Here is a 26,369-nt window from a genome sequence, read left to right as displayed (position 1 = left end):
TCATCAAGCTGAACAGCCCAAAACTGCATCGGCCTGGAGGGCAAGCCTTTTCCTAACTTCCACAAAGATGGTAGAAAGGCTAGCTGCCAACCAGGAGGGAGGGAGGGGAAGGAGAGAAAGGGGAAAAGGGAAGGCAATGCGATCTATTTTAAGTGCTCAAAATTTGTGTCCACAAACATTTAACAGTGTGCCCCCCGGGTTAAACTTCCCATTTGAAAGGGAAGTTTGTGCATTCATCATAATAGGCTAAGTTACACAACAGTGACAAACACAATCCAGGTAGGTGCACACACTAAGGTTTATTTCTTGCTCACACTGAGTGCCCCCTGTGGGAACACTGCTCCACGCGGTCACTCGGGGATCCAGGCTGACAAAGACTCCACCATATTGTGGCTGCACCATCCAGTCCCTGCAGCCTCCTCCGCCGTCCAGAGGCTCCCACTGTCACTTCTGTTCACTTTGTATTTACCAGCGCTGGTCACCTGCCCCTGTCCGCACTGCACAGGCTGAGGTGTAATCTTCTGTGTGCCTGCAGGGCAGAAAAACCAGGTATTGGGAGCACCAATCATGTCTGCACAAGGCGTCAGCTAATCCTGAATGCTCCACTGCCAGCCACATGGCTCAAAACCCAAACCTGGCTCACAGAGTGGTCTCCAAACTACAGGGACCTAGGACTCCCCTGGGAACTTGTCAATATGGGGGTTCCCACTCCCAGAAACCGGTGCAGTAGGACCAAGCTGGGAGCCTAGGTGTAACAGGCTCCCCTGGGATTCCAATGCAGTGGCCCTGAGGCGAGCAGCACTGACCATAGGGTGAAATGCCACCTGCAGCCCCGTGAGTCCCGAGCAGGCCTCCTGCCTCTTCCACCTCTCACACTCCCCTGCCCACACCCCACACCCCAAACCTCTCACCCCTCACCCCTCACCCCACCGGGCATTGAACCATACACAGAGCTCCTCCTGGGCTTGTGAACGCCCCTTTCATGTACCCAGAACCCCTTACCCTGGTCTCTAGGCTCATCCTTCATGCTCAGTTCCAATGTCTCCTCCTACAGGCAGTCTTCCTGGATCCTCTGATTGAAAATAATTGGCCCTTCCCCTGATCTCCAGCATGTTGTTGTTTTAGTGCTTCTTTTTAGCCCATATTTTAATCAGTGGCCACTGTCAGGCACCCCCTGAGGGCAGGGTGCCAGCTAGGGTTTCCCTGTGTGCAAAAGTGACATGAGACACGGAAATGAGTATGACTCAGCTCCTGTCTCAAAGTGCCAGGCCCAGGGCTGCTGACACACTGGCAAAGTGGGAATTCCCTGACCATTTGCATTGCCACATCAAGGGCTCTAAGAAAGTCTGCAAATAAAAGTACAAAGCCATTGAGCCGGGAGTGGTGAAGGATGCCTGTAATCCCAGCTACTCGGGAGGCTGAGTGGGTAGGATTGGGCCCAGGAGCTCCAGTCCAGCCTGCGTAACATAGCAAGACTCTGTCTTTAAAAATTTTTTTTTTAATTTAATTTAATTTAAAAAGCCACTAAGTGTTTGATCTGATGTCTCCCGAGAATATCTTTGACTTAAGAATTCTTGGTTCACACCAGGAGGAGCAAGATGTTTCTGGGAACGTGGTTTGAGAAATGCTGTTCATGGTGAAGCCACATCTGCAAAGAGCTATTTCTGTAATGGGATGCGGCCAACAGACGGAAGCCACTGAGCCCTGCTCCTCGGAAGGTGCTGGGCTAGGCACAACTCCTGTCCCGAAAGCAGGCAGACCTGAAGGAGCATCGGTCAGACACTGGACACATGCAAATCACCCCGCTCTGTCCCCACAGAGATGCTTCTGCTCAGGGCCAAGGGCTCCCAGGTCACAGATGTGGAGACAGGCTCCCATGGAGCTGGCAGTGTCCAGATTTGAACCCAGAGCTGTGGTCTTTCCAGGATATGAGGCCTGCCTTGACTATACTGCCTCCTTCATTACATCCTGCATACAGTTGATACTCTGTAATTCCTTTCTGGACACAAGAATACAGAAACAGGATTCAGAAACAGGGGAATGGGAAGGATAGGAAGAACCTCAGGGTTGGCTGGAGTGGCTCTGGAGAGGACCCGAGCTGAGGGCCAGTGGATTAAGTTGACCCGGAATCAACAAGCCCCCTATGCTCCAGGCTTTACGGTAAATGGAACAGGCTCCGACTCCCTGGAGCGCCAGGTCCAGGGTGACATCTGAGCTCAGCGAACCGAATTTTGAATCTAAAACTCGACACTCGATTCAGTTATTGGACAACACTGAAGTATGTTTGGAACAACTTGGGTCTGAGAATCTGTTTTTTCAACTGTAAATGTTATGATAGCTAAATTCAGATCAAGTATTTCCAATAAAACTTCGGCATCTGAATTGAGACGTGCTGTAAGTAAAAAATGCATACTTTTGTGCTCTCCAAAGAGAGTCTGAAACATGTAAAGCAACTCAATATTTTTATATTGATTGCATACTGAAATGATAATTTTGAACATGTTGGATGAAATTATCATTTATTTGCACCTGTTTGTTCTTTAATGTAGCTACTAGAAAATTTATATCACATATGTGGTTCGCAGTCATAGTTTCTATTGGACAATGTCGCCTTGAAGCCTATGATATTTTGCTAAAATGGAAATAAAGAGTCTGTGGAAGTTTTATGATTGTTTTTTACTCATCTGGGTGGAGTACTTGGAATGTCCTAGTTCAATCCCCTTGTTTTACCAATAGGAAACCTGAGGCCAGAGAAGGCAAGTAAGTTGCCTGGGTCACACAGCGTGTGGATGGAGCTGGGCCCATAACTTGGCACTTGCTCCAGGCACGCTTGGAGGTGCCAGCTGCTCTAGACCAACCTAAACCAGGCTCCCCAGTCCCCCTTTTTTCAGATATGCCTTGCAGGAACACAGATCTGCAGGCCACTAGAAACAAGCAAGATGCCAACATGCCTGACACCCAACCCAGGTCAGAAGATTACCCCAGGGCAAGTAGCAAGGAGACATCGTAAGGGCTTTTCCTGGTTGGTGAAGACCACAGGCTGCTGCCCGAGGGCAGGGCCTGGAGTCCCTGACACTTGGCCATCTGTGCACAGTGCCCAAAGCCTCACCTTTCAACTACAAAGAGAAAAATGTTCCCTCTGTGAAAAGGTGGGCTGTATCCAGCAGAGTGTCTCCTGTCCAGCTCACGTTACGGCAGGAGCAATTCCTCCTCTCTGAACAGAATGCAGCATAGTGGGGGTGGAGACCCGGCTGAGGGGGGTGGGCCTCCTCCCCCTGCCCACTGCTGTATCTTGGACGTCTTCTCTCAGAGCCTCGATTTTCCCATCTGTGAAACGGGGGTATGAAGTGCAGGATGAAGCCTTTTCATGAGGTCGTGAGACAGGTCCAACCATGGCAGCTGTCATGAGCTGAACTGTGTCCTCCCAAAATGTGTATGGGGAGGTCCTGACTAGCAGCACCCCAGAACGGGAGTTTATTTGGAAATAGGGTCTTCCTGAGGTAGGCAAGCTGAAATGCAGGCAGGGCCCTACCCCAAGCTGAGTGGTGTGTGAGGACAACGGGAAATTTGGACACAGATTCACTAGAGGGAGGGCAGTGTGAAGCCAAGGAGAAGGTGGGCACTCAGCTGGCACCATGTGGCCTTGAGGCGCAGATTGCCAGATGCCATCAGAAGCTGGAGGGGGCAGGAAGGGCTCTCCTCTAGAGCCTCTGGAGAGGCACAGCCCGACTGACGCCTGGGGCTCAGACTTGTGGTCCCCAGAACTGCAAGATAAAACATTTCAATTGTCTGAAGCCCGTCGCCTGTGGCCCTTGGTCCCGGCAGCCCCAGGACACTCACGGAGACACACGCAGCGCAGCTCTCCTGGGGTCCCCCCGGCCCCAGCGTGCGGTCTTCAACTATGATCAGGCCCACGTGGGTGCGACCCCAGGGGTTTTTCTCCCTCTCTTCCAAGCCTCTGCCCTTGCTGGGTGGGGCAGGAGGAAATGGGGACCCTCACAGGAGGTCTCTGAGCTGGAAAAGCCCCTCCGGGCATCAGGTGTGGTCTGCCATTTGTCACTTAACTCCACCCTCAGCCCGGAGTCCTCAGATGAGGGTTCTCTGCCCTTGCTTCCTGTCAGGGGGGCCCGATGGGAGGGACACAGGTGGGCAGGTGACCCAGGAAGTGGCCATGGGTGTGTCCCAAACCCTGTGGGTGTTGGTTTCTCTGGGCCTCCTTCTCCCACAGCCCCACAAACCCCCTCAGCCCACCCATGTGCCGAAGAGTGTCTCACGTGGCAAGCCTGGCACCCGATGGGCACACGGTAAGTCTGTTGACTGAATGAGTGAAGGTAGACGGGGTGCTGGCTGGGGCTGGGTAAGGAGTGGAAAGGCGGCCCACCCAGGTTGCAGACCGCTGGGAAGCAGATGGGGGTTCCCGGAAACCCAAGCTCAGCCCAGCACTCGCCTGACCCTCACATCTTTGCCCCTCAGAGCCAACCTCTGCCCGCGCCTGCCTGCCTGTGGGGAGCCTCTGCACAGTGTGGGAGTCCCGGGCACCACCTTGGGGTGGTCAGCTCTGCCCCGATCCCTTCCGGTGGGGTTCCTGGAGGTGTTGTCTCCATCCCCACCGCCCCGGTCTCCACTGGCCCTGCTGAAGCTCATCGTGGCCCCTCCAAGCACTGTCCCTTACCCTGACCTCGGGCTGCAGGATTAAGCCCAGGCTCCTGGCTGTGCGGGAGGCTGCACCCTCCTCCAGGCCTGGCTTCTGCTGCCCTCCCTGGCCAGCTCCCCGGACTCCAGGCCTCTCAGGCTCCCACAGCATCCGCACCTCGCCCCACAACACATGACTTGCCCATGATCACCTCCACCACACCCCATCCCACCTCCCACCCTTGTTCACACCATCCCTTCGGCTCAGAATATTCTTCCGGCTATCTGCCCCCGGCCTCCCTGAAACACCAGTGTTAGTGCCTGCCCTTCCCCGCGGGTGGGCGTCACCACTCTACTCACCCAGCCCTGCGACTCGGTCTCCGCTCCTGGTCTGGATCCGGCATCTCTCCTGCTGGACCCAGGCTCCTGAGAGGCTGGGACTGTTGCCGCCAGCATTGTCTGGAATCCTGGTCTCCAGGACGGTGCCCACATGTGCTGGGTGCCCCAGAGAGTACACTGCCTCTCCAGACACAGCTGCCCCCTTGGCCGGACTGGGCTCCCCCAGGGCAGGGAGCCTGGAATCCATTTCTGGGCCCCTGTGCCTAGCACAGGGCCCTGGCAGATACTCTCCAGGCTTCTGGAATTCTGAACGGCATTCCCATTTGCAAACACAAAAACAGAGACTTGGAGCAGCTTAGCCAGCTGCCCAATGAGCCATCGTTACTGAGCAGAGAGACCAGACCCCATGTGTCTGACTCAAGCCTGAGGGCCCCCTTTGGTTTAGGGCCTTACAACACGGGAAGGACAGGCTGGGATCTGAAGAGGGTTCAGGTCTTCGTGGCACAACAGAAGACCTGCGAATGGCCCCCACTCCCATCCCAGGCTTTCTTTCCCACAGCCTGTGCTCAGGGATGGCCTAGATCCAGCTTAGGAGAGACCCAGGCCCTCGACAGGACATGATGCAGAGGTGGGCGTTCTCACAGCTTCCCTCCATGGCTCCCGCGGGGGTACAATGCACCCTGAGGGGCAGCTGAGAAGCGAAGGCGGCCCGCACAGTACTCCTAGGAGGTCCCATGGTTCATCACCGGTCGGGGCACCTTGTAAGCTCTAATGCCATCCAAGGGCCCTCTGTAGAACAAGCACAGACATATCAGTTGGACACAAGACCCCCCGAGGCCCACTCACGGATCACCAGCGGCTCCGCGGGCCTCAGGCCAGGATGCCCTGGAAGGGAAAGAGGAGGCCTGGGACCCACGGTCGTCTCAGGCACGAATCTGCCGTGGGCCTGTGGGTCAGCCTCTGGGCCAGCCTCTGGGCCTCTCGGGGCCTCCATTTCTCCATCATAAAACAGGGGCCTGAACTCCAACCCCCAAGTCCAAGGACTCTCCCTCCTGCTTCCCAGTGGGGTATGCCTCCCTGACATCCTGGAAAGACCATCATTCCCACCAGCAGCCCACGCCCGGGCACTGTGGGGACACACGTTCCTCCGCTCATGCCCCGAGGCCAGGCAGCAGGCTGGAGACAGCTCCAGGTAGAGACGGGAGGGCCTTGAACCTGTGCCCTGTGTCAAGGAGGCACCAACAGGAAACCATAAAGGGCTCAAGCTGGTTCCCAGGCAGGCAGCCCCTCTCATCCCTAGACACTGTGGTGGGAGCGCAATCCAGGGTCTCCACCTCTCCTGACTCCTCCAAGCCCCGGCCCTGGCTCCGAGGGGCTATGGGCAAGGAGAGCGTGAAGAGTATTGACCCTGCATTCACTGGGCAATCACTCACGTTATTTTGGTTAACAGGCCTTGGGTGAAGCCAACTGAGTGGCAACTTGTAATAAAAATAACAGATGGGCTCAGCCAGCAAGGCAGACATCCAGTGAACACAGCTGCAGGGAGGCGTCGAACCTGCTGGAGCCGCCTGAAACCCAGGCCCTCATGCCCTGCATCTGCTCCACTGCACTTTGTCACCGAGCAATTGTAACGACCTTGGCTATCATTTTTTGAGCACCTACAACAGATGAGGAAGTGGTAGATCAGAGAGGTCGGAAGCCTTTCCCAAAGCCACACAGCCAGGGAGCAGGGGGCTGCAACTTCCTCCAGGTCGGCCTGACTCCAACGCCCAGGCTCCCTGCTCTGTACCACGCTGCCTCACAGGAGGCTGCACACACGGGGCCTGGGTGTGGGGGACTGGACGCACCCCACCCCTGTGTCTGAGCTCACAGGAGTCAGCCTCTGGGGCTGGGGAAGAACCAGGTCACTGGTGCAGCTGAAGGGCTTTACAAGTCCTGGTTTTGGTGCTTTGTGGCCGAAACTGACAGCATTCTCTTTCGTGAATTTTCCCCTCTGTGCAGGGCTTCCAAGTTGCCTCCCAATAAATACTGTCCCCTCTGCTTTAGCAACAAAACTCTTTGAAGATAGGGGTAGCCAGAGAAATGAAAGCAGAAATCAGTGAAAGAGGCTTGTAGGCTACCTCTAAAAGCTGAGAGGAGGCCCACCTTTGCCTCTTGCCCTTCCCCTTATTCCTGAATAAAACAGGAATGCGAGGGCTGGTGCTTCAGCAACCATTCTGTGACCTGGAGGATGAAACCTATCCACTAAGGATGGCCAAAAAAAAAAAAAAGCAAGATAGAAGGAGTCCCTGGATTCCTTGCCATACTAGCCCTGGGCTGTCCACCTCCCGCTGTGGTCAGTGCCCTGTCAGCAGCCAAACACAGATTCTGACTGGCCCAGTTTACAAAGGCCTCCTGTATTAGGGTATTGACTCCATTTCTTAAATGGAAGCCAAGTCATGGTAGCTTACACAAGACAGAAAGTTTTGTTTCTCACAAACAAATAAATGAGTGAAGCTGGTAAACCGTTCAGGAGGTAGGACAGCTCTGCCCCAGGTCACCAGGGACCTGGCTCCTTCTATCCAAGGCTCTGCTTTGCTCTAAGTAAATTGTCCTCACCTGACCATCACAGCCCCGTTCCAGGCAGCCAAGAAGGAGAGTTTGAGGGTCACCCAACTTCCTGATAAGTCAAAGATCTATCCAGATGTTGCCCGCTGCACATCTCATGCTCACTGGTCAGAACCACATCTTGTGACCAGGCTGAGCCGCAAGGGAGGCTGGGAAACGTAGTTTTTAGCTAAGTGATCGACTGAAATTCAGAAGGGTTCAATTAGTAAAAGGTAAAAGGGAAGAATGCGGCTGGGCATGGTGGCTCACACTTGTAATCCCAGCACTTTGGGAGGCCAAGGTGGGTGGATCACCTGAGGTCAGGAGTTCAACACCAGCCTGACCAATATGATGAAACCCTGTCTCTACTAAAAATACAGAAATTAGCTGGGTGTGGTGGCAGGCACCTGTAATCTCAGCTACTCGGGAGGCTGAGACAGGAGAATTGTTTGAACCCAGGAGGTGGAGGTTGCAGTGAGCCGAGATCACACCATTGTACTCCAGCCTGGGCAACAAGAGCAAAATTCCATCTCAAAAAAAAGGGGGGGGGGCAAAAATGGATCCCCCTTTCCTCATCCTGAGATCAGATAAAAATATATGAGTATTTTTAATCTTTTTATAAAGCTTTTTGCTTTTGCGTTTACATCTTGAACCAGCCTGAGAGGAAGTGTGTGCCCTGAGCCGACCCATGGCCCTGCCCTGCCGTCCCTTCCTGCCGATCCCTGCATGGTGTGGGAGAAACAGCTGTCCATCCCCACCCACCACTTCTCCCTGTCTTACCCTGCCTGGAATGGGTCCTGGAGGCCTGATGTGAAGGGCACATGTCCTTGCCCTCCAGGAGCTCAAAGCCAGGCAGTGGGGGGTCGGCAGATCCTGCTACACCTCCAGGGAAGTGCTCAGGGGCTGTCAGCCACCCCTGGAGGGTAACAGCTGTGCTGAGGGCTGGGCTCAATCCCTCAACAGGGCCTGGGCCCCATACAGGCTGGTGCCAGGGGGAACCCTGAATGGGATGAAGAGCCTGAGGCTCACAGAGGCTGCTCAAATCAAGGTACACATTTGCCATAATGCCAGTGAAAATATCACTGCTGGGACATTCCTGTGTGTTTATGTCAAGAAGAGGTGTTAAACTTCACACGGATTGAAGGCCTGAAGCGCAAACACTGAGGTTCCCCGAAGCAGCAGGAATTCCCTTCCAGGCTGCAACACAAACTCTGCCTGGGCTGCCAGCCTGCTCCCCGTGGAATCTGTCCTCAACGCTGCCACATCAGCTCTTGCCTGAACTCCCAGCCTGCCAACCTGCACTACAAATTTTGGGCTTGCCAGGGCACACGATCATGTGAGACAATTTCTTTAAATTGCATATGCACTCCCTGTCTGTCTCTCTGTCTATCTAACTATTCTATTGATTCTCTTTCTTTGGAGAACCCTAATTCCTAAGAACAATATGAAGAAAAACATTCAAAACATGAAGTCTAAAGTAACAGTAGTAAGTCCAACATCATCCAGCACACTTCAAACCATTTTGTAGCTATAACCACAGGGAGGGATACATTCTACTTCCTAAAATAAATCTGTAAATACAAAAGCATGCAAAACAACTTCAGTGAACAATGGGAATCCTAGCGCATGAGAAGCACTCAACTTCTTTCTTCCCTCACATCTTTCTCATGCATGAAACACACGTGTCCTGCTAAGTACAGTAAGTCACCACACAGCAGACACCAGCAGGTAACCATCCCTCAGCCAAGAACAGGAGCGACGCCCATGCTCCACTATGGGCTTCCCCCAGCACCTGGAGTCCCTCTCCCCCGTGGACTCCATGCAGATGAGCCTGTCAGGCTCCTGCTCCAGCCTCATCACAGACCAGGAAGACCCACGCTGTTAGATTCATTTTACAGACCTGGATTCAAGCCGCAGCTAACTGGCCATGCAAGGCTGACCTCCACTGTGTGGCTGAGGTGAGGATGAAGCTGCTGTCTCATTCACCCGTTTATCAGTGATGATGCCTACCTCTGGCTGCCCTGAGCAGCTTGCTGGGATGGCAGAGCCTGAATCTTTTCCCCAAGGAGCTCACAGTCTCACAAGAAAGTCAGACAAGAAACAGCTGTGACCTCAGAGAATGCAAGGCAGGCAATGATGGGTGGACCCGAGACTGCGGGGGGCCGGGGGGGGGAGATCTCCTGGCAGACCCTGGGGGTCGGGGTGAGTGCCCTGGACAGATGGCCAGCTGCCGGGTGAGCCACCAGGTGCAGGAGTTCTGGCAGAGGTCCAGAAGGTTCTCTCACCTGGCACTTAGCAAGCCTTCATTCAGTGAGGGCCTCCTGGAGGCTGGTCAAGGATTCACCCTCCAGGACACTCTGCAGCCCAGGGATGTCGCCAGGACCCTTGGAGACTCCCAGTCTGTGCTTGGGTGTGAACCGGGAGTGAAATGTGACCCAGAAGTCGCAGAGAAAGGCTCAAGCAGCTGAAGAGGTGCACATGAGGGCAGGAAGGGCCTGGGGAGTGTGGGAGGCTGGGAGTGAGTGCCAAGCTGCCTGCTGACCTGCAGAAGCCTCTGGACTTGGTCTCTGAAAGCAGGATCCAGGGGGAGCTGGAAAGAGGAGGTTCCTGTAGGGGGCCAGCCTGCCCTCCACCTCCCCACTCAATGTGGTGGGGTCCCTGGGGATCTACGCCCTCCAGCGGACAGTAGCATGCTGGAAGGGAGCTTGGGGACAGATGAACGACAGGACCACAGAAAACCAAGGGGGAAAAGGCCGCTAGTATAGAACAAACGTGTGCCCACAGTGCACGCCCAGCTGTGCAGGTGTTCATGGGAAGCCGCTGTGAGCAATGGACCGTCTCAGCTCAGTCCAAGGGAGAGAGGGAGGGAAGGGCCCTGAGTGCTTTTGAGTGGCATGTGAGCAAGTGAACTTCCCACCTTCCAGACAGGCCATAGGCAGTGGATAGATTCCTTTTAAAAAGGAAAGAAAGAACCGAAAAAATGAACTCAAGCAATCGTGGCAGAAGCGTCCTGTTTAGAAATATAGAGCGTCCTGTTTAGAAGTATAGAAGCAGGTAGAGGCAGAAAGAGCTGGCGGGGTTGACAGCCGTGTCCTCTGGTGGGGGTGGGATGAGGAATCTCTTCTGGTAGTGGTTTATGCTCTTTGTAGAAGCGGAGGACATTTTAAATTGTGTGCTGAGTAGCTCTGGTACAAATGAAGACTAGGAGGAGGAGAAGAGGCCGGGCAGGAGAAGGGGAGGAAGAAGGGGGCACTAGGTCTCTCTGAATTTAAACCGTTTAGGCATCTATGTAGACATTTTTCTTTCTTAAAAAAATGGGGATGCGGGTGGTGGCTACACAGGTGTGTACATTTATCAAAATTCCTCTGATTGCACTCTTAAATTTGTGCTTTTCTCCCTAAGTACATTCACTTCCCATTTTGAAGAAGGAGGGGAGGGAGCTTTTCCATCTTCTACCTGGTTATACGTTCGAATTTCGTGCCTTGGCGATGCATTGCCTGTTTAAAAAATACATACATCATGAGGGAAAATCTTTATCAAAAACTCTGGTCGGGCGCAGTGGCTCAAGCCTGTAATCCCAACACTTTGGGAGGCCGAGGCAGACGGACCACTTGAGCTTTGGAGTTCACGACGAGCCTGGGCAACATAAAGCACCCCTTCTCTACAAAAAATAAAAATTAGCAGGGCGTGGTGGCCGCGCCTGAAGTCCCAGCTACTCGGAGACTGAGATGGGAGGATCACTCGAGCCCAGGAAATGGAGGCTGCAGTGAGCCCTGATCGTGCCACTGCACTCCAGCCTGGGCGACACAGCGGACCGTCTCAATAACAAACTGAAACTCTGGCTATCTCCAGGTAGTCGAACTTGGGATACCTTTTGTTTTTAGTGCTTGTATTTTCTGAATTTTTAAAATAACGAACAGAGTCTCCTTGCGACATTAAACGCAATGCAGCCGCCGAGCAAGCGTCGGGGGCAGATGGGGTTGGACGCCGACCCCACTTCCTCCCCTGCCAGCCGCCTCCAGGCCGCCAACCTCGCCCAGTCGGAGCCTCAGTCCTGGAGGGTCGGGCGGCGGCGGCCTTCGCCCGGAGTGGCATTCTTGTTGCCCATGGGGCCCCCTCCCCAGGTAGGAGGCAGGAGGCGGGGCCTGGGGCTGCCTCCCCTTTCTCCTTCCCCCTTCCCCGGTAGCTTCCCCGCTGCGCCGGGCCTCCCAGGTCTCACCCCGAGTTTCCGCACCCGGTGGGGCGCGGGTTCCAGCCCAGCTTCTCTCGGAAGTGACGGCTGACCTAGAGCGCGTCCCTGGCCTCGGCCCCCGCACCCCCCCGCCCCCCTGCCTGTGGAACCCGCAGCCCCGAAGCCTGGAGCCTCTCTGCGAGCATGCAGGGGTCTCCCAGCTTCCGGATCGTTCCGCCGTACTGCCCTGGGTCTGAGTCTGGGGGTTCGAGAAACAATTTTGGACGTTTCTGGTTGGATTGTGTCTCAATCGTGCATTTTACGCGACAGGGGACTCGAGGTCCTTGAGGAGCCCAAACTGCCGCAGCCCCTCCCTCCTCCTCCCCTTGCCCTTACCCCTGCCCAGGGAAGTGCGCTCCTCCAGGGTCATCCACACGCGTCGTGCCGAGCCCCGGGCCCCAGTTCCAGGAGCCGCGTCTCTACGGGCCAGTGGGTCCTGAGAGAGCAGGGCTTCGGGCGCTCGGGGAGAGGAGGCGGAGGAGGGGTGAAGCCGAGGGGTGGCTTTTAACGAAAAAGAAGTTGAAGCATCAGCTAAGCCATTAAGGCTAATGCGATGTACTGTAAGACGGGGATCAATGACGGGCCTCGGGGACCGGCGTGGAGGAGGGGGCAGCAGGCCGACCGCTCCCAAGCCGGGCGAGGCCCCCCGTCCATTTGGGGGAAATGGATTTTCGCGATTTAAGAAACAAACCCAAATCAAATGAGCGGGGCCCGGATGTGCTGACGCTGCGGTTACGCGCGCGGAGCTGGAGCCCCGAGAGCGCTCTGGGAAGGGCGCAGCGGCGACCGCGGGAGGGGGTGAGAAGCCGAAGCAGAGAGGTCCGGAGAAGCAGAAAGAGATGCCGACCGGCAGAGAAAGAGCGAGACAGACACACCGAGGGGTGAGGGGGCAAAAGGGAGCAGCCTCGGAATTTTCGCAGAAGAAAACAGGCCGGCGCGGCTGGGGATGCGCTTCTGGGCCAGGCGCGGCAAGACCCCAGGAACTCCCAGGGCCCCACGACCCAGGCGCCTATTTGAGCTCCTTTGAGTCCAGCAGGAGGCCTAGGTCCATGCAGGAGGGAGAGGCCCCGGCCCCTACCTTGTGCAGTCCCCTCGCCCGGACGTCAGGCGGGGGAGTGCCCCCTGAGCGCAGGGCCCCGGGCGGCCGGGACCTCGCTTCTGGCGGCCGGGAGAGGTCGGCACCATGACACTCACGCACACATACACCAATGCCCCGGGCCCGCTAGGGACGCTGAGCTCCAGGCAACGAAAAACGAAGGTCCTGGAATCGGTCCTGAATGCATTCCTCCGCTGGGTCCCGTCGAGAATGAAACTCTCGGAGCATCGTCACTGGGAGGTCCTGGGGGGACACTGGGATGGGCGAACTTCTTCAAAGACTCGGTTTCCACTGGGCCCTCCTATTCCCTCATCTCTTCGTCACGCGGTGAGGGGTGGGGGGTGCAATAGCCCCTCTGGTTCCTGGGGCACCCCTTGTGGTGGGGTGTGCCCTCCTGGCTGGACCCACCCCTTGCTGGGTGCAGGAGCAGAGTGGGGAGGAAGGAGGCCGGTGGATTTGGCTTCTGGGCAGCCCACCTCTGCCTCTCCTGGGGCCACACTGGACTTATCTGTAAAATGGGCACGAGTGAGATAGGGTTGGCCAAGGTCTCTTTTAGCAGGCTAAGGGTCTGCTGGGGAGACGGGTTCGCTCCAAGGCTGCCCCCCCCCCTTACCCACACCTCTTGACAGTGCCACCCCCAGGATGTGAGGAACCTCAGGCAAATACAAGGGACTCTTCTCTATATAAACAGTTTTAGTCACCCCAAACTCAGAATGTCAGCACCAACCCGTTAGCACGATTTCTCCAGTCCCGACTGACAGGCCTCCCGAAACCTGGGCCTTACAGGTCTGAGCTGGCTTAGAGCTTCCACCCCAGTCCCAGAAAAGGCCCGCGGGACTTAGAAAATTCCAAAAATAAAAGGCACTCCGCAGTATGGGGCCCTCTGAGGTGCAGCCTGGGGGCACAAGGGTACTGCCTCTGAGACCCCCATGTGGAGAGCCCGCTGGAAGAGGGAGAGGAGGACTGAGGAAGCGGGGAGGGTGCGAGACCTCCGGAGCTGACACCCTCCCCCACTCACCCAGACGAGGGGGTGAGCTGGGCTCAGCATCCTCACCTCCTCGCACTGTCATTGCCGCCACTGGAGAAATGGGGACAGAGTCTCTGCCTTCTCTATACACGTGCGTGGTCTATGTGACGTGGAGTCGCACTGGGACCCGAATGGGGACATCCCCCCGCCCCTTCGTCATCGTGGGAATACCGCGGAACAAGGCGGGCAAAGCGCTGATCAGCTCCCGGCCCGAAGAAAGCTTCCAGGGGAGGCGGAAGGGCCATTCGCCATTCCAGAGCAGGCGCGGGCAGTGGCCCACGGCTCTGGGCCTGGATCTGTGTCCACCTCTGGATACCCAATTCCCGCTACCGTGTGGTTGGGAGCAAGGAGACACAACTGCCCGTGGTGGGAGTGGAGGGCTTGGGTCCCCATTAAAACCGGCAAAGCCCCGACGGGACCGACGGCGGTGCTGACAGCGCGAACTGCATCAGGGGCGCAGCCGAGTTCATGGAGCGCCGTTGCGCATAAGTGCGCGGGCCAGCAGGGCCCTGGTGCCTGGACACCCCCGGGTGCGCGCGGCGTGGCTGCCCTGGTGCCCCAGTGAGAGCATGACTGCGCGCCGAATGGAAGTGGGGGCGCGCCCTGGCCTTTCCTATACCCGGGGCCAAGACCGCTGGGACCGATATACTGCAGGGGTCCGGGCACAGGCTGAGGGGGCCGGCCCGTGCGTTGAGCGCCTCGGAGGTGCTCCGGGTCATGGTGCGTGCTGAGCGGGAACACGGAAGGCTGTGTACACAGCAGCAAGCCGTGCACCCGCGATCCCGTCATCACATCGCGCCGCCTTCACCCCCGCTACGATGGCCACTCCGCAGATGGGCAAGACGAGCTCAGAGAGATGAAGTGACTTTCCCAAAGCCGCACAGCGGGCCAGTGAAGGCACCGCGCACGGTCCAGGAATCTAACCCTTCCCGACGAAGAGTGGAGAGGGAAGGGCTCGACCCGAAGGGGCCAGGCGGCAGAGAGGCCCGCGTCCCCCGCCACGGGCTAAGACGCAAGGCGGCGCGCCGTGTCTCCACCTGCGCGCCTCGAGCTTCGCTCCGCTCTAGCCTTCGGGTTAACACCGCTTCCTTCCAGAAACCTAACGAGGCCCGGGCGGATCAGACGCCTCCCTTCTCCGCAGCCCCATGCCCTGCCCGCAGCTTGAGCTCACCGCCCTGCTCGGGCGGTGCGGAGACCGGACCGCTCCGCTGCGCAGAACCCGAGGGGGAAGGGGCCGGGTAGGGGAGGGGAGCGAGAAGTGGCGAGGTGAGAACTGAGGGGCGGGGCCGAAGGCTGAGCCAGACTTCCAGACGCCAGAGAGACGCCAGGTGAGCCGGGCGGGGGCGGGCGCGGGCTCGGGCGCCGGCCTGCTGGGCAACCGGGAGGGCGGGGGCGAGGGCGGGGGCGGGGCGGGGGCGGGGCGGGGCCGGAACCGCGGGGAGGGGGCGGGGCGCCCCGGAGGGCCGCGAGCCGGGAAGGTCCCTGGCGGCCGGAGACGGGGAAGAGGAGGGGCCGCGCCGCGTCCGCGGGGTCCCGGGCACAGCGGAGCTGGCGCCACTGCCGGGGTTCCGTTCCATCTAGGTCGGGCAGCCCCGTGGGTCCGGGCGCCGCTGCCCTCTACCTGCTGGGAAGCGCAGGCCGGGCAGGGATGAACCTGGCTCCAGGGCCCCAGCGGGGCAGGCAGGGCCCGGACCAGAAGCCGCGGCACCGACTTCCCACTGCCGGACCCGGCGACGCGGGGCCCGGGAGGGGCGGGTCGGGATCAGAGCGCCGCTGCGCCCGGGAGTGCGCGCTTCCCTCGGCCTCTGCCGAGGGGCCTCTCCGCAAAGAAATAAACACGCCCTGCCTCCCCGACCCCGAGTCGGGCCGGTCAGAAGTAGGGAGAATCACGCCCGGGAAAGGGGGGATAGGGAACCACGGGGGAGCCTTGGTGACCAGGGCAGACGCACGTGCGGGTGGGATCCTCGAGCGCCGAGAAGAGGGACGAGCAGAGGAGCATCGGAAGAAGACAGGCGAAGGGGACCGCGGAGCAGCGCAGGCGGAGCCCCGGGGGCACGGCCGAGGCTGCGCTTCAGGAGTGTCCGCCAGGCGCCCTCCCGCACGGTTGGCGAAACCCGAGGAGGCCCACAGCTCTGGCCTGGGGCGCCGTCGTTCCAGGGGCCTCTGCGCCGCTCCCTGGAGGCTGTCTGGACCCTCAGAGTCCCGGGATCAAGGCGCCCAACCTCTTGCCAAGCGGGGCGCACCTTTCGCGTGGGTTGGGCGCTGCAGACCAAGCACGCCGAGTGCGTCAAGGAAGTGCCCGGAAACCAAAGACACGCACCCGGGACCAAGAGGAGGCCGCTGCGCGCAACCTCCCAAACACTGCAGCGAAGTCGGAACCGCGTCCGCGTCGGTGACTCGGGCCGGGGAGCCGGGAGGCGGCGCCAAGGACCCTTCAGCCCTTGTCCGTCCTCCCTGATCCGTCCTCGACGCGAGCTGAGGCCTCCCCAGCGGAGGCGACGCCCCGGCGCCAGGTGCCCTGGGTGGGGGAACCCGGAGGGGGCACCACGACCAGTGGAGAAGGGGCGGAGGCCGGGAAAGCTGCGTGGAAAAGAGGAAGGGTTAAGACTGAAATCATTCTACAGAGACCACGTTAATGGGTTTAAATGCGAACATTCTAGCTAAGCAGAAAAAAATTTAAAAGCAGAGTGCAAGCTGGACCAAAGTGAGACCCCGCTTGGGCGTAAATAAACCTGCAACCAAAACAGCGCCAGGCAGAGATTCAGCCGCTCGGGAGCACAAACCCCTAATGTTTCTTGGTAGTCACTTTTTGAAACATTTTATTATGGAAATTTTCAAATATAAAACAAAATCGAGGGAGCCTTCAAGTGAATTCCCGTGTACCCACCCCCATCCCACAGTTCTTAACCCCTGACCAATCTAGTTCCCTCTATTGGCTTCCTTTTATTTTTACTAACTTATTTTTGTTGCCTTATTATGAAGCAAACACAGACACATTTTCACTGGTGAATACATAAATGCATTTTCACTGATAATAACTTTTTTAAAAATAACAATAAGGCTTAAGTCACAATTCCCAGTAAATCCACGCTCAAAGGCAGTTGGCTTTTGACGTTGGAAGTGCAGACGTATTTCCATTTGAACTTTACTGCAATGTCCAGATAATAAAAAGCACTATTACTTTTGTAATAAAAAATAAACAAAAACTCAGCCCCACAGCTCCAGAACCTGGCGAGGGCCGTTTGCTCCCCAGGCGGTGAGGCTGGCTCCTCGACCACTTAGCTGTTCTCGGCGCCCTCTCCGCGCCTGGTCCTGTGTGTCCTTCCGTGCATGACACGCAGAGCTTAGCTCTGTGAGGACAGGGCTGTCCCCTCTCCGGCCCACCTATGAAGTGGTGTCCACCTCTCCGTTTCCCTCCAGGGCAGCCATTCATTGGGTGATCCGCCTTGGGGACCTGGGGATCGGCGGGTCCAGGAGACCCGGCGAACGAATTTCCGGCGGCTGGGACCCCACTTCCCAGCGGCACCCTGGATAGGCATGCCCACTCTGGCTACCAGAGGGGCAGGGTAACCAAAGGGTATGAAGCATATGAGTGCACAGGCGGGGAGGAACAGCAGCAGCACCGACGCAGGAGTAGCCCTCTGGCCTCCCTCAGGCGGGTGGAGGAGGGCGCCGGGGAGCCTCAGTGCCACCGTGCTCCAGAATTCCTGCCCCTCTCAGAACCCCGGTTTCCCTTTCCAACAAGTTGCAAGGTGGGGCGAAAGGCCACGAAAGACTCTTGGGGGAGAGGCACTGACCGAAAGGGAAAGAGAAGCCCACCCGGCCTCTCCCGCCTCCCTGGTGCTGCTCAGCCAGCCAGAGTCCAGCGCCTTCTGTCTCCGCCCAGCTGGGTTGCCTTCGGAGTGGGCTCAGAGCCAAGGATCTGGGAAACCTCCCTGCATGCGGTTGGGTGAGGGCACTGGACACCCCTCCCCTGCACCTGATGAGGAGGATCTTCTCAGGGTGCTCCCACCTGAATGGGAGTCGGTGGGCAGAGGAGCCCCATGGGGGTTCAGGAGTGCAAAGGCCAAGCTGGGTGGAGCGCGCGGGGAATCCACACCTCCAAGGGCAGTGCCTGGGTACCTGCCTGTCTCTCATTTTGGCTTTGGAGGAAGCAGGGAGGACAGAGCCCTGGTTGCTGCCCGCTCTCTCGGCCAAGGGCCTGGAGTGGCCAAGGGTGGTGGGACCACCTAGGGGAAATGGGGCAGGCCCAGGTCGGCCTCCAGGATTCCAGCAGCTCCGATCCCTGTGGAATTTGACCTAGGCTGGGAATCTCTGCTCTATAGTCAGTTCCCGAGGACAGGACCCTTAAGCCCAGACAGCACATCCTCCATGCCCAAACACCACCGTAGTGGCTTTTCCTGGTGCTCCGGGTATGGACTCTGCCTTTGGAGGTCCCAGATGCCCAACACTGGGGCGGGGTGGGGAGCTGATTTCCCACCTCTCAGGCCAGCTCCAGTGGGGATTCAGCTTTTGTAGTCCCAGAGCACCGAGAGGCCCAGGGGAGGTGGGTCACCCACCAGTCCCACCACAGCATGGGCCCTGGGAGCTGGGGAGGGATGTCCTGTTGGCCTCACTCAAATCACAGAAGGCCCAGCATTTACAAATTACAGACCCTAGTCCTCACCATAGGTGTGCGGTGGGGAAACGGAGGCCTGGAGAAGAGAAGGGGCGTGATTACGGTCATGGGGAAGTCGGACGGGGTCCAGCAAAGGCATGTGTCCAGGATGTCCAGAGCGCGCTACACCCAGTGGTGCTCGGAGCTGTGCAACTGGAAGCCCTGAGCAGCTCAGGGTGGCTGGAATCCGGACTCAGGTGCAGAGAGGGTGAGGAGGTGGGTGGAACCCGTGAGGGGGGAGGGCGCATGGCGCATGTGGTGGAGACAGATTGAAGCCATTCATCTTCTGCCAGCGGTGGAGCCAACGTGCCTGAGGTGCACCTGCGATCAATGGCGCTGAAGCTCAGGACTCAGAGGGGCCAGGCGTACCCCCTGCCTGCCCCCAGTCTGGTCCCGCATGCCCTCCAGGGCTCTCTGGGCTCCAAGTCCTACACTGCTTCTCTCTGGTTTGTTCTGCCTTCGGTGCCAGCCCCAAGACACCAGAGCCCCACGGATAACAGGGCAGGGCCAGCTTCCCTGAGCCCAGTTGGCCTAATCCAGCTTGGGATCTGCTTTCTCTCTTAACAGTGTTCCAGGCCCCATCCCTTCCCTGAGCTTGGGAATGGTCCCCTCCTCCTACACTGACTCCCCCCTTCCCACCAGTCGGGCCCTGAGTCGAGGCCCGTAAGACGCTCTCCAGCCCGATTTTTAACTAATTCTGTCGAAAGACACATCCACTCTCTCCAAATCTGCCCTGCATTTGAACTGTGTAGACCCTGCACCCCCCGATGCTGGCTGCCAAGACTAGGCTTGGTGACCGGTTCCATGGTTCCCCAGTAGCCAGAGTGGACGATCTAAAACTGGCACCCATAGGGCCCTCACCTTTCCAGCTTCCTGGTGGCCCGGAGTCAGGTGACTCCTGGAGTGGTTAAGGCCACTTGTGAAGGGCTCTGGTGCTGACTGAAGCGCCTGTAAGGGGATTCGCCCGAGGACCTTGGCGCCACCACTGCGCTGAGAGGCGCCCTGCAGTCACCACACAACTTTAGGACCGCACCCACATCGGCCAGACGCAGTCGAATAAAACAGTTGCATCACAGCGATAACCCCTTTAGCCTGAGCTTCAATGACCCCCTTCTAATAGGGCCGAGGAGGCAGGCGTCCTCGTGGTGGAGGTGCCCGACACCTTGTGCGTCCTGAGCAGCATTGCCGTTGGGAAGGCCAAGGCAGTGCCACGGGCACACAGTGCCTGGACCTCAAAAGGAGAGGCTACTGCTGCTGCTTCTGCTTACTGGGCCTATGTGGGGCTCGGAGGCTCCGCGGTGTTGCCGGCTGTGCCCTGGCCCCTTTCCTGGACTCGCAGCGATGTGTCCCAGTGACTGGGTGAGGCCAGCACAAAAGCGACAGAAGTCCAGAGGGCGAGGGTCCCAGGAGCCTGAGTCAGCGGTGTGAGGCCTAGAGGGCCCAGTGGGGAGAGGAGTCGGAAGGGGTGGGGGTTGGGACTTTGCCTGAGTGGCCACGAGGAGCCTCCTGGGACACCCCTTGCCCCTCATGGCCGCCAACCGGGAGCTTTCATTTAGTTTTATTGAGGCCTAACCTGAGTCCCTCCCAGATGAAACTGAGTGAGAACGGACTTCCTGGTTTAGCCAGGAAAGCGGTTGGGGCGCAGCCCCAAAGCAGCGAGGAAGCCCGGACACAAGCCTGGGAATGGCTGGAGGGGGCCCAGGCAGCAACAAGCCTGCAGGGTGGGGACTGGGTTGGGGGGGTCCTGCTGCAAGGCCAAGGATGGCCGCCCCCTCTAAGAATCTCTCAAAATGCCCACGCCGTCATGACGCAGGGCCTGGAACGCAGAGGTGTGGACCTGCGGGCCCAGAGGCTGAAGGAGGCCCCCTGGGCTTGCCAGAACCCTGGCCTCACAGTAAGGAACCAACTGATGGCCCGGGGCAGGGGGCTGGGGCTTGGAGGACATGATTCTGGGTCAGGAGCTGGATGGTAGAGACACACAGATGCACTGACCCCCATGCCTGCCACAGTGTCTCCTTGGCCGTCTGACACTACCTTGATTGCCCCAGGCCCAGCGTATGGCCCGGCTGCTGCCCATCTCACCCGGGGAGTGTCTACACCCAAGTGAAGCAGGAGAGGGAGACGGGTTTTCCTAGGGGCTCAATTCTGCCATGGAAGTGACCTAAACCCGAACAATGTATTTCTCCTAGGCTCAGACACACACCAAATAGTGTCCCTCCCCCAGCCAAAAGCAGCCAGCTTGGAGCTGATGGAGGTGGGGTGGCCCCAGTGGCCCAGAACAGGGGAACGAGCTCTCCTTCAGAGCCCATCATCACCGGCCGTGAACAGCTTTGCCCACGGCCTGAGTCCTCCAGCTGACCAGAGACTGCAGGCCGGAAGGAAGGCCTGAGGCAAGAGCACAGTGGCCTGACCTTGAGTGCCACGGCTTTGTTTTGGCCCAAAGAAAAATTCCATACCAGATAGGAAACGGCTGTGCACACGGGGCACCACACAGCCCAGCCCCTGTGACAAATGCCAGCGGCCATCAGTGGGCCTCTGCCTTCACCTGCTCCTTTCGGTTTCAGTCAAGGCTCTAGAACTTTGGACACACCATCGTCACTTCCTCCTCCCTACTCCCGGCTCCTGGCCCTTCCCTGTGGCGTGTCATAGAAGAGGCGCACAGCGCTCACCACCTCCGACTAGGGTCTGCTCTGCCCACCTGCACCTCGCCCAGCCCTGGGCTCCAGGTATCCCCAGTCAGCACTGAAAGGTACTCCCAGGAGGGACGGCACCCACCGCAGTTTGAGCTGTCCCTGCCCTCCTGATCACAAAGCAGTGAAACTGTCCAGAAAATGTCCCTTTTTATTCCATACGCAAATAAGTAGATTCATTTAAAAAAAACAACAACCCGGAGGCTGGGACGTCTGCGGAGAGCCCCAGCCCGCCTGCTCCTGGAATGGACGATGGGACCCACACGTCCAGGGTCCTTTCTCCACCAGCACCCGCGGGAGGGGTAGCACAGCCCTCCGGGCCGGCCTGCTGTCTGGGTCCCAGGAAAGGGACGTTTAGTGTTGGGGGCAGTCTGTGGAGACAGTCACCGCTCAGCCTGGGACAGCCGGTTCGTAGTTTTCCTTTGTTGCGCTGGGGTTGGCCTGAGGGCAGCTGCCCGGGGTGGCCGTGGCCGACTGCTCCTCGCTGAGGCCGGAGTTGCCCGTGGCGCCGTGGGCTGCGCAGCCCAGAGTCTCTGCATGGCCCCCTGTTCAAGTGGGATCCAGCCTGGCAACTGGGTGGGGCGTCCCATTACATTCTAGAGGCGATCCCCACAGGAGCTGAGGCTCGCCCGGCCGCGGCCTGCGCTCCCGAGGTGCCTAGGAGGCGGCAGGAGCGGCCATCCCTTCCCTAACGCCCCCTGAGCCCTGCGCCTGCCGCTGGATCGCGCGTCCACACAGGTCCACAGGGTCGCGGGGAGAGGGCCCGGCGGGCGGGGCTCACACCAGGCCAGGCATCTGCGCCCGCAGAAAGGGCACGGAGGCGGCGGCCGGGAAGGCGGCCAGCGGGTAGGCGAGGGCCCCGGAGAAGCCGAGCAGCGGTGGGGGCGGCGCGGGCGCGGCGGGCGCCAGCGGGAAGGGCAGGGTGGCCGGGGGCCCAGCGGCGGCCGCGGCCGGGGGGCTTTCGTGGTAGAGCACGGGCACGCGGACCAGGCGCTGCGCTCCCGGCGGGGACAGGCTGGCCGCCTCCAGCTCGGCCGCCAGCTGCCGCTTCCACTTGTTGCGGCGGTTCTGGAACCAGATCTTAACCTGCGTCTCGGTGAGCTGCAGGGAGGCGGCCAGGCCGGCGCGCTCGGCGCTGCTCAGGTAGCGCTTCAGGTCGAAGGTGGATTCCAGCTGGAAGACCTGGCTGCGGGAGAAGACTGTGCGCGTCTTCTTCTTTCGGCCGCCGCCCACGCCAACGCCGCCGCGTGTCTCCCCAACCGCCGCAGGGACCTCGGCCAGCTCCGACGCCTCCTCTGTGCCGGCCGCCGGGCCACGCGCCGCCAGCTCCGCTGCCTCCCGCTGCACCGCTCCCGGCCCGGGGCCTCGCGGCCAGGCGCCCTCCGTACGGCCCATCTCCTCGCCCGTCTCCGGTGAGTCCCGGTCGCTGGCTGCAGGGGAGAGAGAGCACCACCGTTGGTTCTAGGGCACTGATTACCAGACTCAATCACTGAGGCCAGCCGTCCCCACCTTGAGGTCGCTCACAGCCACAAGCAGGGAGACCTTCCAGCACAGGGCTGGGCACCCAGCAGCTCTGGGGATGCACACATTGTCAGAACCGTGGGAGGCGGCCCAGAGACCAGGCAGCAGCTCCAAACCAACACCCCGCAACACACAAACACAAACGCACACCCATGCCAGAGGACAACAAAGGGATGCAAAGCAACGAAAAGAAACAAAAATACTACGCAAGAAAAGCAGGCTGACCCCAGTGAGCACTCCCCACTCCCAGCTGCACCACGGGCGGCCCGGAAAAACACACAAACCTCCTGCAGAAGTCCTGGGACAAGAGGAAAGATTTCCTTCCGAGAAATGTACACACCGAAAAACAAGCACAGGACACCCCCTGCCACCTGGCATCCAGCCCCACGCCAAGCTCCCCAGACAGAGGAATGAAGAGTTCACAGGCCTCTTCCCGCGCCCTCTGCCCGCTTGCACAGAAGCATTCCGTAGTAGGAGGACAAACCAATGCAAAGGATCCCCAAAAGATAACTCTCATCAGGTAAGGCTGTCACCCCCACACCACATACTCCTGTAGCCCTGACCCAGCGCCCACAAGGCAAGTCCACACCAGCCACAATCATGCTCAAAGGGAACACGGGCACATGCCACTCCAAGCAACATGCGGCAGCTGAGCCCTGCCCCAAACGCTTTCAAGACTGGAGGTTCAGCCTCATGGGTTTGGGGGCACAGAAGCTCACAGGGGGTGTCTGAGTTCATGTTCCAAGTACCAAGCTCCCCTACTCATCTCCCAGGAACAAGAAGAGGCCCACAGGCTGGCAAGAGATGATGTCAGGTTAAAGAGGCCAGCCGGGACCCAGAAGCACTTGCCCAGATTGAAGAGGGCAGCTGCCTCCGACTGCAGGGCTCCGGAGGCTGACTCGGACCTGCTGCTTTTCTGCCTTGGTCTGGAGCCTCCCGTGCAACGGGCAGGCCCTGGTTGACAGGTTAGAGGTGGAGGCAGAGTTTGGCCTGGCCCTGGGCCCCTGGAAGGCTGTGCACTCGGCCGGGTGTGTGCCTTCAGTGTATTTGCAGCATTTGCACGCTCATACGAGGGGCGCGCACACTGGTGGGCTTCTGTGCGTGGTTCCAGCTCTGTGCCTCACGCCCAAGGAGTGTGCACATCCCACTCGTGCCCATGGCCAATCCCCAAGGTGTGTGCCCTCACAGCACCCACAGGGGAGTCAGGCAACAGGTTGTGGTGCATGCTACTAGATCTGGGGAGTCCCTGCCTCCCCCTAATACCCCAAACTCACAGAGGCCCATGTGCTGCCACAAGGCACTAGGCTGACTTGCCAGCTCCAGTGAGGAAGCGGGACCCTAACCCGCATGGCACGAAATAAGGGGGAGCCGCCTCTGCAGGGGTGCCACCTGGGCTGCAGGAGGGGATGCACCCCAGGGATGAGCGGAGAACAAATTTCACCCCGAGAAACCCTTTCCATAGTCTCCCCCAGAAGGGCACTAGACAGAGTTGCTGGATTTCTGGGGAACCACGGAGGCCCTGCTCAAGTCTACGTGAAGGGGGTGGGGGCCTAGACTTCCTGAGAGTGGGTGCCGAGATGTGGGGCCTTTTGCAAGGGGTCATGCCACGACATGGAAAGGGTTATCTAACAAGTGAGTGGGGGTCGTAGGCCACTTACTCCCCAGCACACACTGATATTAATACAGAGGACAGCATGGATCCCAGAGCCGGAGCCTGCAGAGGGCCCACATCCTCAGCTGGCCTCAAGGTCCAAAGGCTGTGTTGGGGGTGGGCGGCTGGCTAAGCCAGGGCTTGGGGGGGGTTTGGACTGGCTTTCCTGGCCTTCCTCCCAGGGGTCTTCCTAAAGGGCAGGTCCAAAAGGGAGGCAGGGACCCTGGAACCCTGGGGAGGGGAAGCAGAACTAAGGGGTCAGATACCCAAGCAAGGGGGCAGAGGGGTTCTGGGGTTGAGGACCCCCAGCCCCAGTCTCAAGCCCTCAGCAGGGAACAAAGACAAGGAGGGGGAGGGGCAGAAAAAGAAGAGAGAGGGGTTGGACTGGGGGCCTCAGAACAGGCTCCTTTCTTGCCTGGCACAGCCCATGCCCCTCAAGGACCAAGAGGGAGGCCCAGGCCCCTGCCCCAGGCTGTCTGCAGCCGGCACAGAGGAAACAGGACTCTGGGGGGGCACAGCTGCCCTGTTAGATGGCTCCCCTCCCCGGCCCCACCCCCACAACACTGCACCCTCTGCTCAATGCCCCCTTTTATTTTTCCACGTCTGATGCTACTTTGTCTCCCTTTCCCTCCATCTCTTCCTCCTCTTTTCTCTCTCCGATCACTCTTGGGTTTCTTTTTCCTGCATCTTCCCTTCCCCCCACCCCATTCTCTCTCCCGCAGTACATTCCTTTCTTCCTCCATCCTCCCATTTTCTTTCTCAGCCTCTTTCGCCTTCTCCTGTATCTTTCCCTGTTCTCTTTCACTCTCCTTTCTTTTTTCTTTGCTCTCCTGTTGTCCCCTGTCTCCAGCCTTCCTGGGACCGGAGGAGCCCGGCAATGGGTGAAGCTATGGCCTGCAAAACCTCCTCGTTAGCGGAGCTCCTTCCCCAGAGGGTAGGCCTCCAAACCAGCCCAACCAGGGACTCCGTGGGGGCCCCACACGGCCCAGACGCCGTTCCACAGAAGAGAGAGGATGGCCCAGAACGGGCGGCGATGAGCCCGAAGTCCCCCAGCAAATGCGCAGGGAGGAAGTCGGGCCCCACCGCCTGGCCCACCCCTCCCCGCGCCCTCACTCACTGTCAGGACTGAGGCCGCCTCCGTAGCCACCGTGCGCCCGTGGGTACCAGCGCGCTGCGCCTCCGCAGCCCAGAGCGAAGGGCGGCCCGGGACCGGGGGGCGGCCGAGGACCGAGACCCAGCGCGCCCGGCCCGAGCAGCGCACGGGCCCGCGCCTCCCCGCCGGGCCCGGTGACCGCGAGCAACTGTCGCCGCCGCTGTAGCCGTCGCCGCCGCGCCTGCTCGGCGTCCTCGTCCTCGGGGTCGTCGTCGTCCTCTTCCTCGTCCTCCCGGCTGCCGTCGCCCTGGGTCGCGCGCCCTGCGCCCTTGGCCTCGGCCGCCAGCAGGTTCTCGATGAGGAAGGAGGAGGCGCGGGCCGGCGTGGCGCGCCCGGGCTCCGTCAGCTCGTCAGGCATCGCGGCCGCGGGCTTCTCGGGCTCGGCCGGGCTCCTCGGTCCCCGCTGGGGATGGTGGCGCGCGGCTCCCGGGCGCACGCGCGGGCCGGCCCTGGAGCTGCTACCCGGCGCGCTGGCGTCGGGCCCCGCGGGGCAGGCGGCGGCCTCAGCGTCTGGCTGGGCTGGGCCGGGAGCGAGTGCGCGCCGACAGCCGATCGGGCAGCCGCCTGGCTCGCCTTTCAGGTCGCCGTTCTGGTCGCCGCCGGGGCGGCCTCACTGGGGGCGGGGAGGAGGAGGGGCCAGCAGGGGCGGGGGTCGCGGGCTGGGCCGGGAGGGCTGAACCCCGAGGACGCTGCGCCGGCCCCGAGTGCGGCCGCTGCCGAGAGACGCTGCCCAGACCTGAGCGCGCGGGCAGCGGCGCAGCCGAGGGCGGGCGGCCCCGGGCGCAG

General features: G+C 59.5%; 1 protein-coding gene across 4 annotated transcripts; it reads right to left on the bottom strand.

The window, feature by feature from the left end:
* Positions 1-282: 282 nt before the first annotated feature.
* On the bottom strand, positions 283-26,161 carry HMX1 (H6 family homeobox 1). Of its 4 annotated transcripts, XR_008524971.2 has the most exons (3): positions 3,110-3,527; positions 1,003-1,203; positions 329-529 (listed from the first exon to the last, which is right to left on the bottom strand). XR_008524971.2 is itself a non-coding variant. In XM_024246202.3 (2 exons), exons 1-2 carry the CDS (start codon positions 25,939-25,941, stop codon positions 351-353), a joined length of 573 nt encoding a protein of 190 aa, XP_024101970.2. In that variant the 5' UTR covers positions 25,942-26,161; the 3' UTR covers positions 283-350. The 4 variants fall into 4 exon arrangements, 2 of the variants coding, with proteins under 2 accessions (XP_024101970.2, XP_024101969.2); XM_024246202.3 differs by lacking the exons at positions 1,003-1,203; positions 3,110-3,527 and adding an exon at positions 25,548-26,161 and having other exon boundaries at positions 283-529; XR_008524972.2 differs by lacking the exon at positions 3,110-3,527 and having other exon boundaries at positions 1,003-1,319.
* Between the last annotated feature and the right edge of the window lie 208 nt (positions 26,162-26,369).

This window comes from Pongo abelii, chromosome 3, assembly GCF_028885655.2.
Source record: "Pongo abelii isolate AG06213 chromosome 3, NHGRI_mPonAbe1-v2.0_pri, whole genome shotgun sequence".
Taxonomy (NCBI): domain Eukaryota; kingdom Metazoa; phylum Chordata; class Mammalia; order Primates; family Hominidae; genus Pongo; species Pongo abelii.
Note: the sequence above shows the minus strand (reverse complement) of the source record. Positions and strands in the feature narration are given on the sequence as shown.

What these genes read in the sequence shown, in the direction of transcription:
- HMX1 (XM_024246201.3), bottom strand. Translation starts at nt 25,941, where the DNA reads ATGCCTGACGAGCTGACGGAGCCCGGGCGCGCCACGCCGGCCCGCGCC. An exon ending in AGGCGGCCTCAGTCCTGACA is followed by an intron (nt 22,689 to 25,547) that starts GTGAGTGAGGGC and finishes TCTCCCCTGCAG; the next exon opens with CCAGCGACCGGGACTCACCG.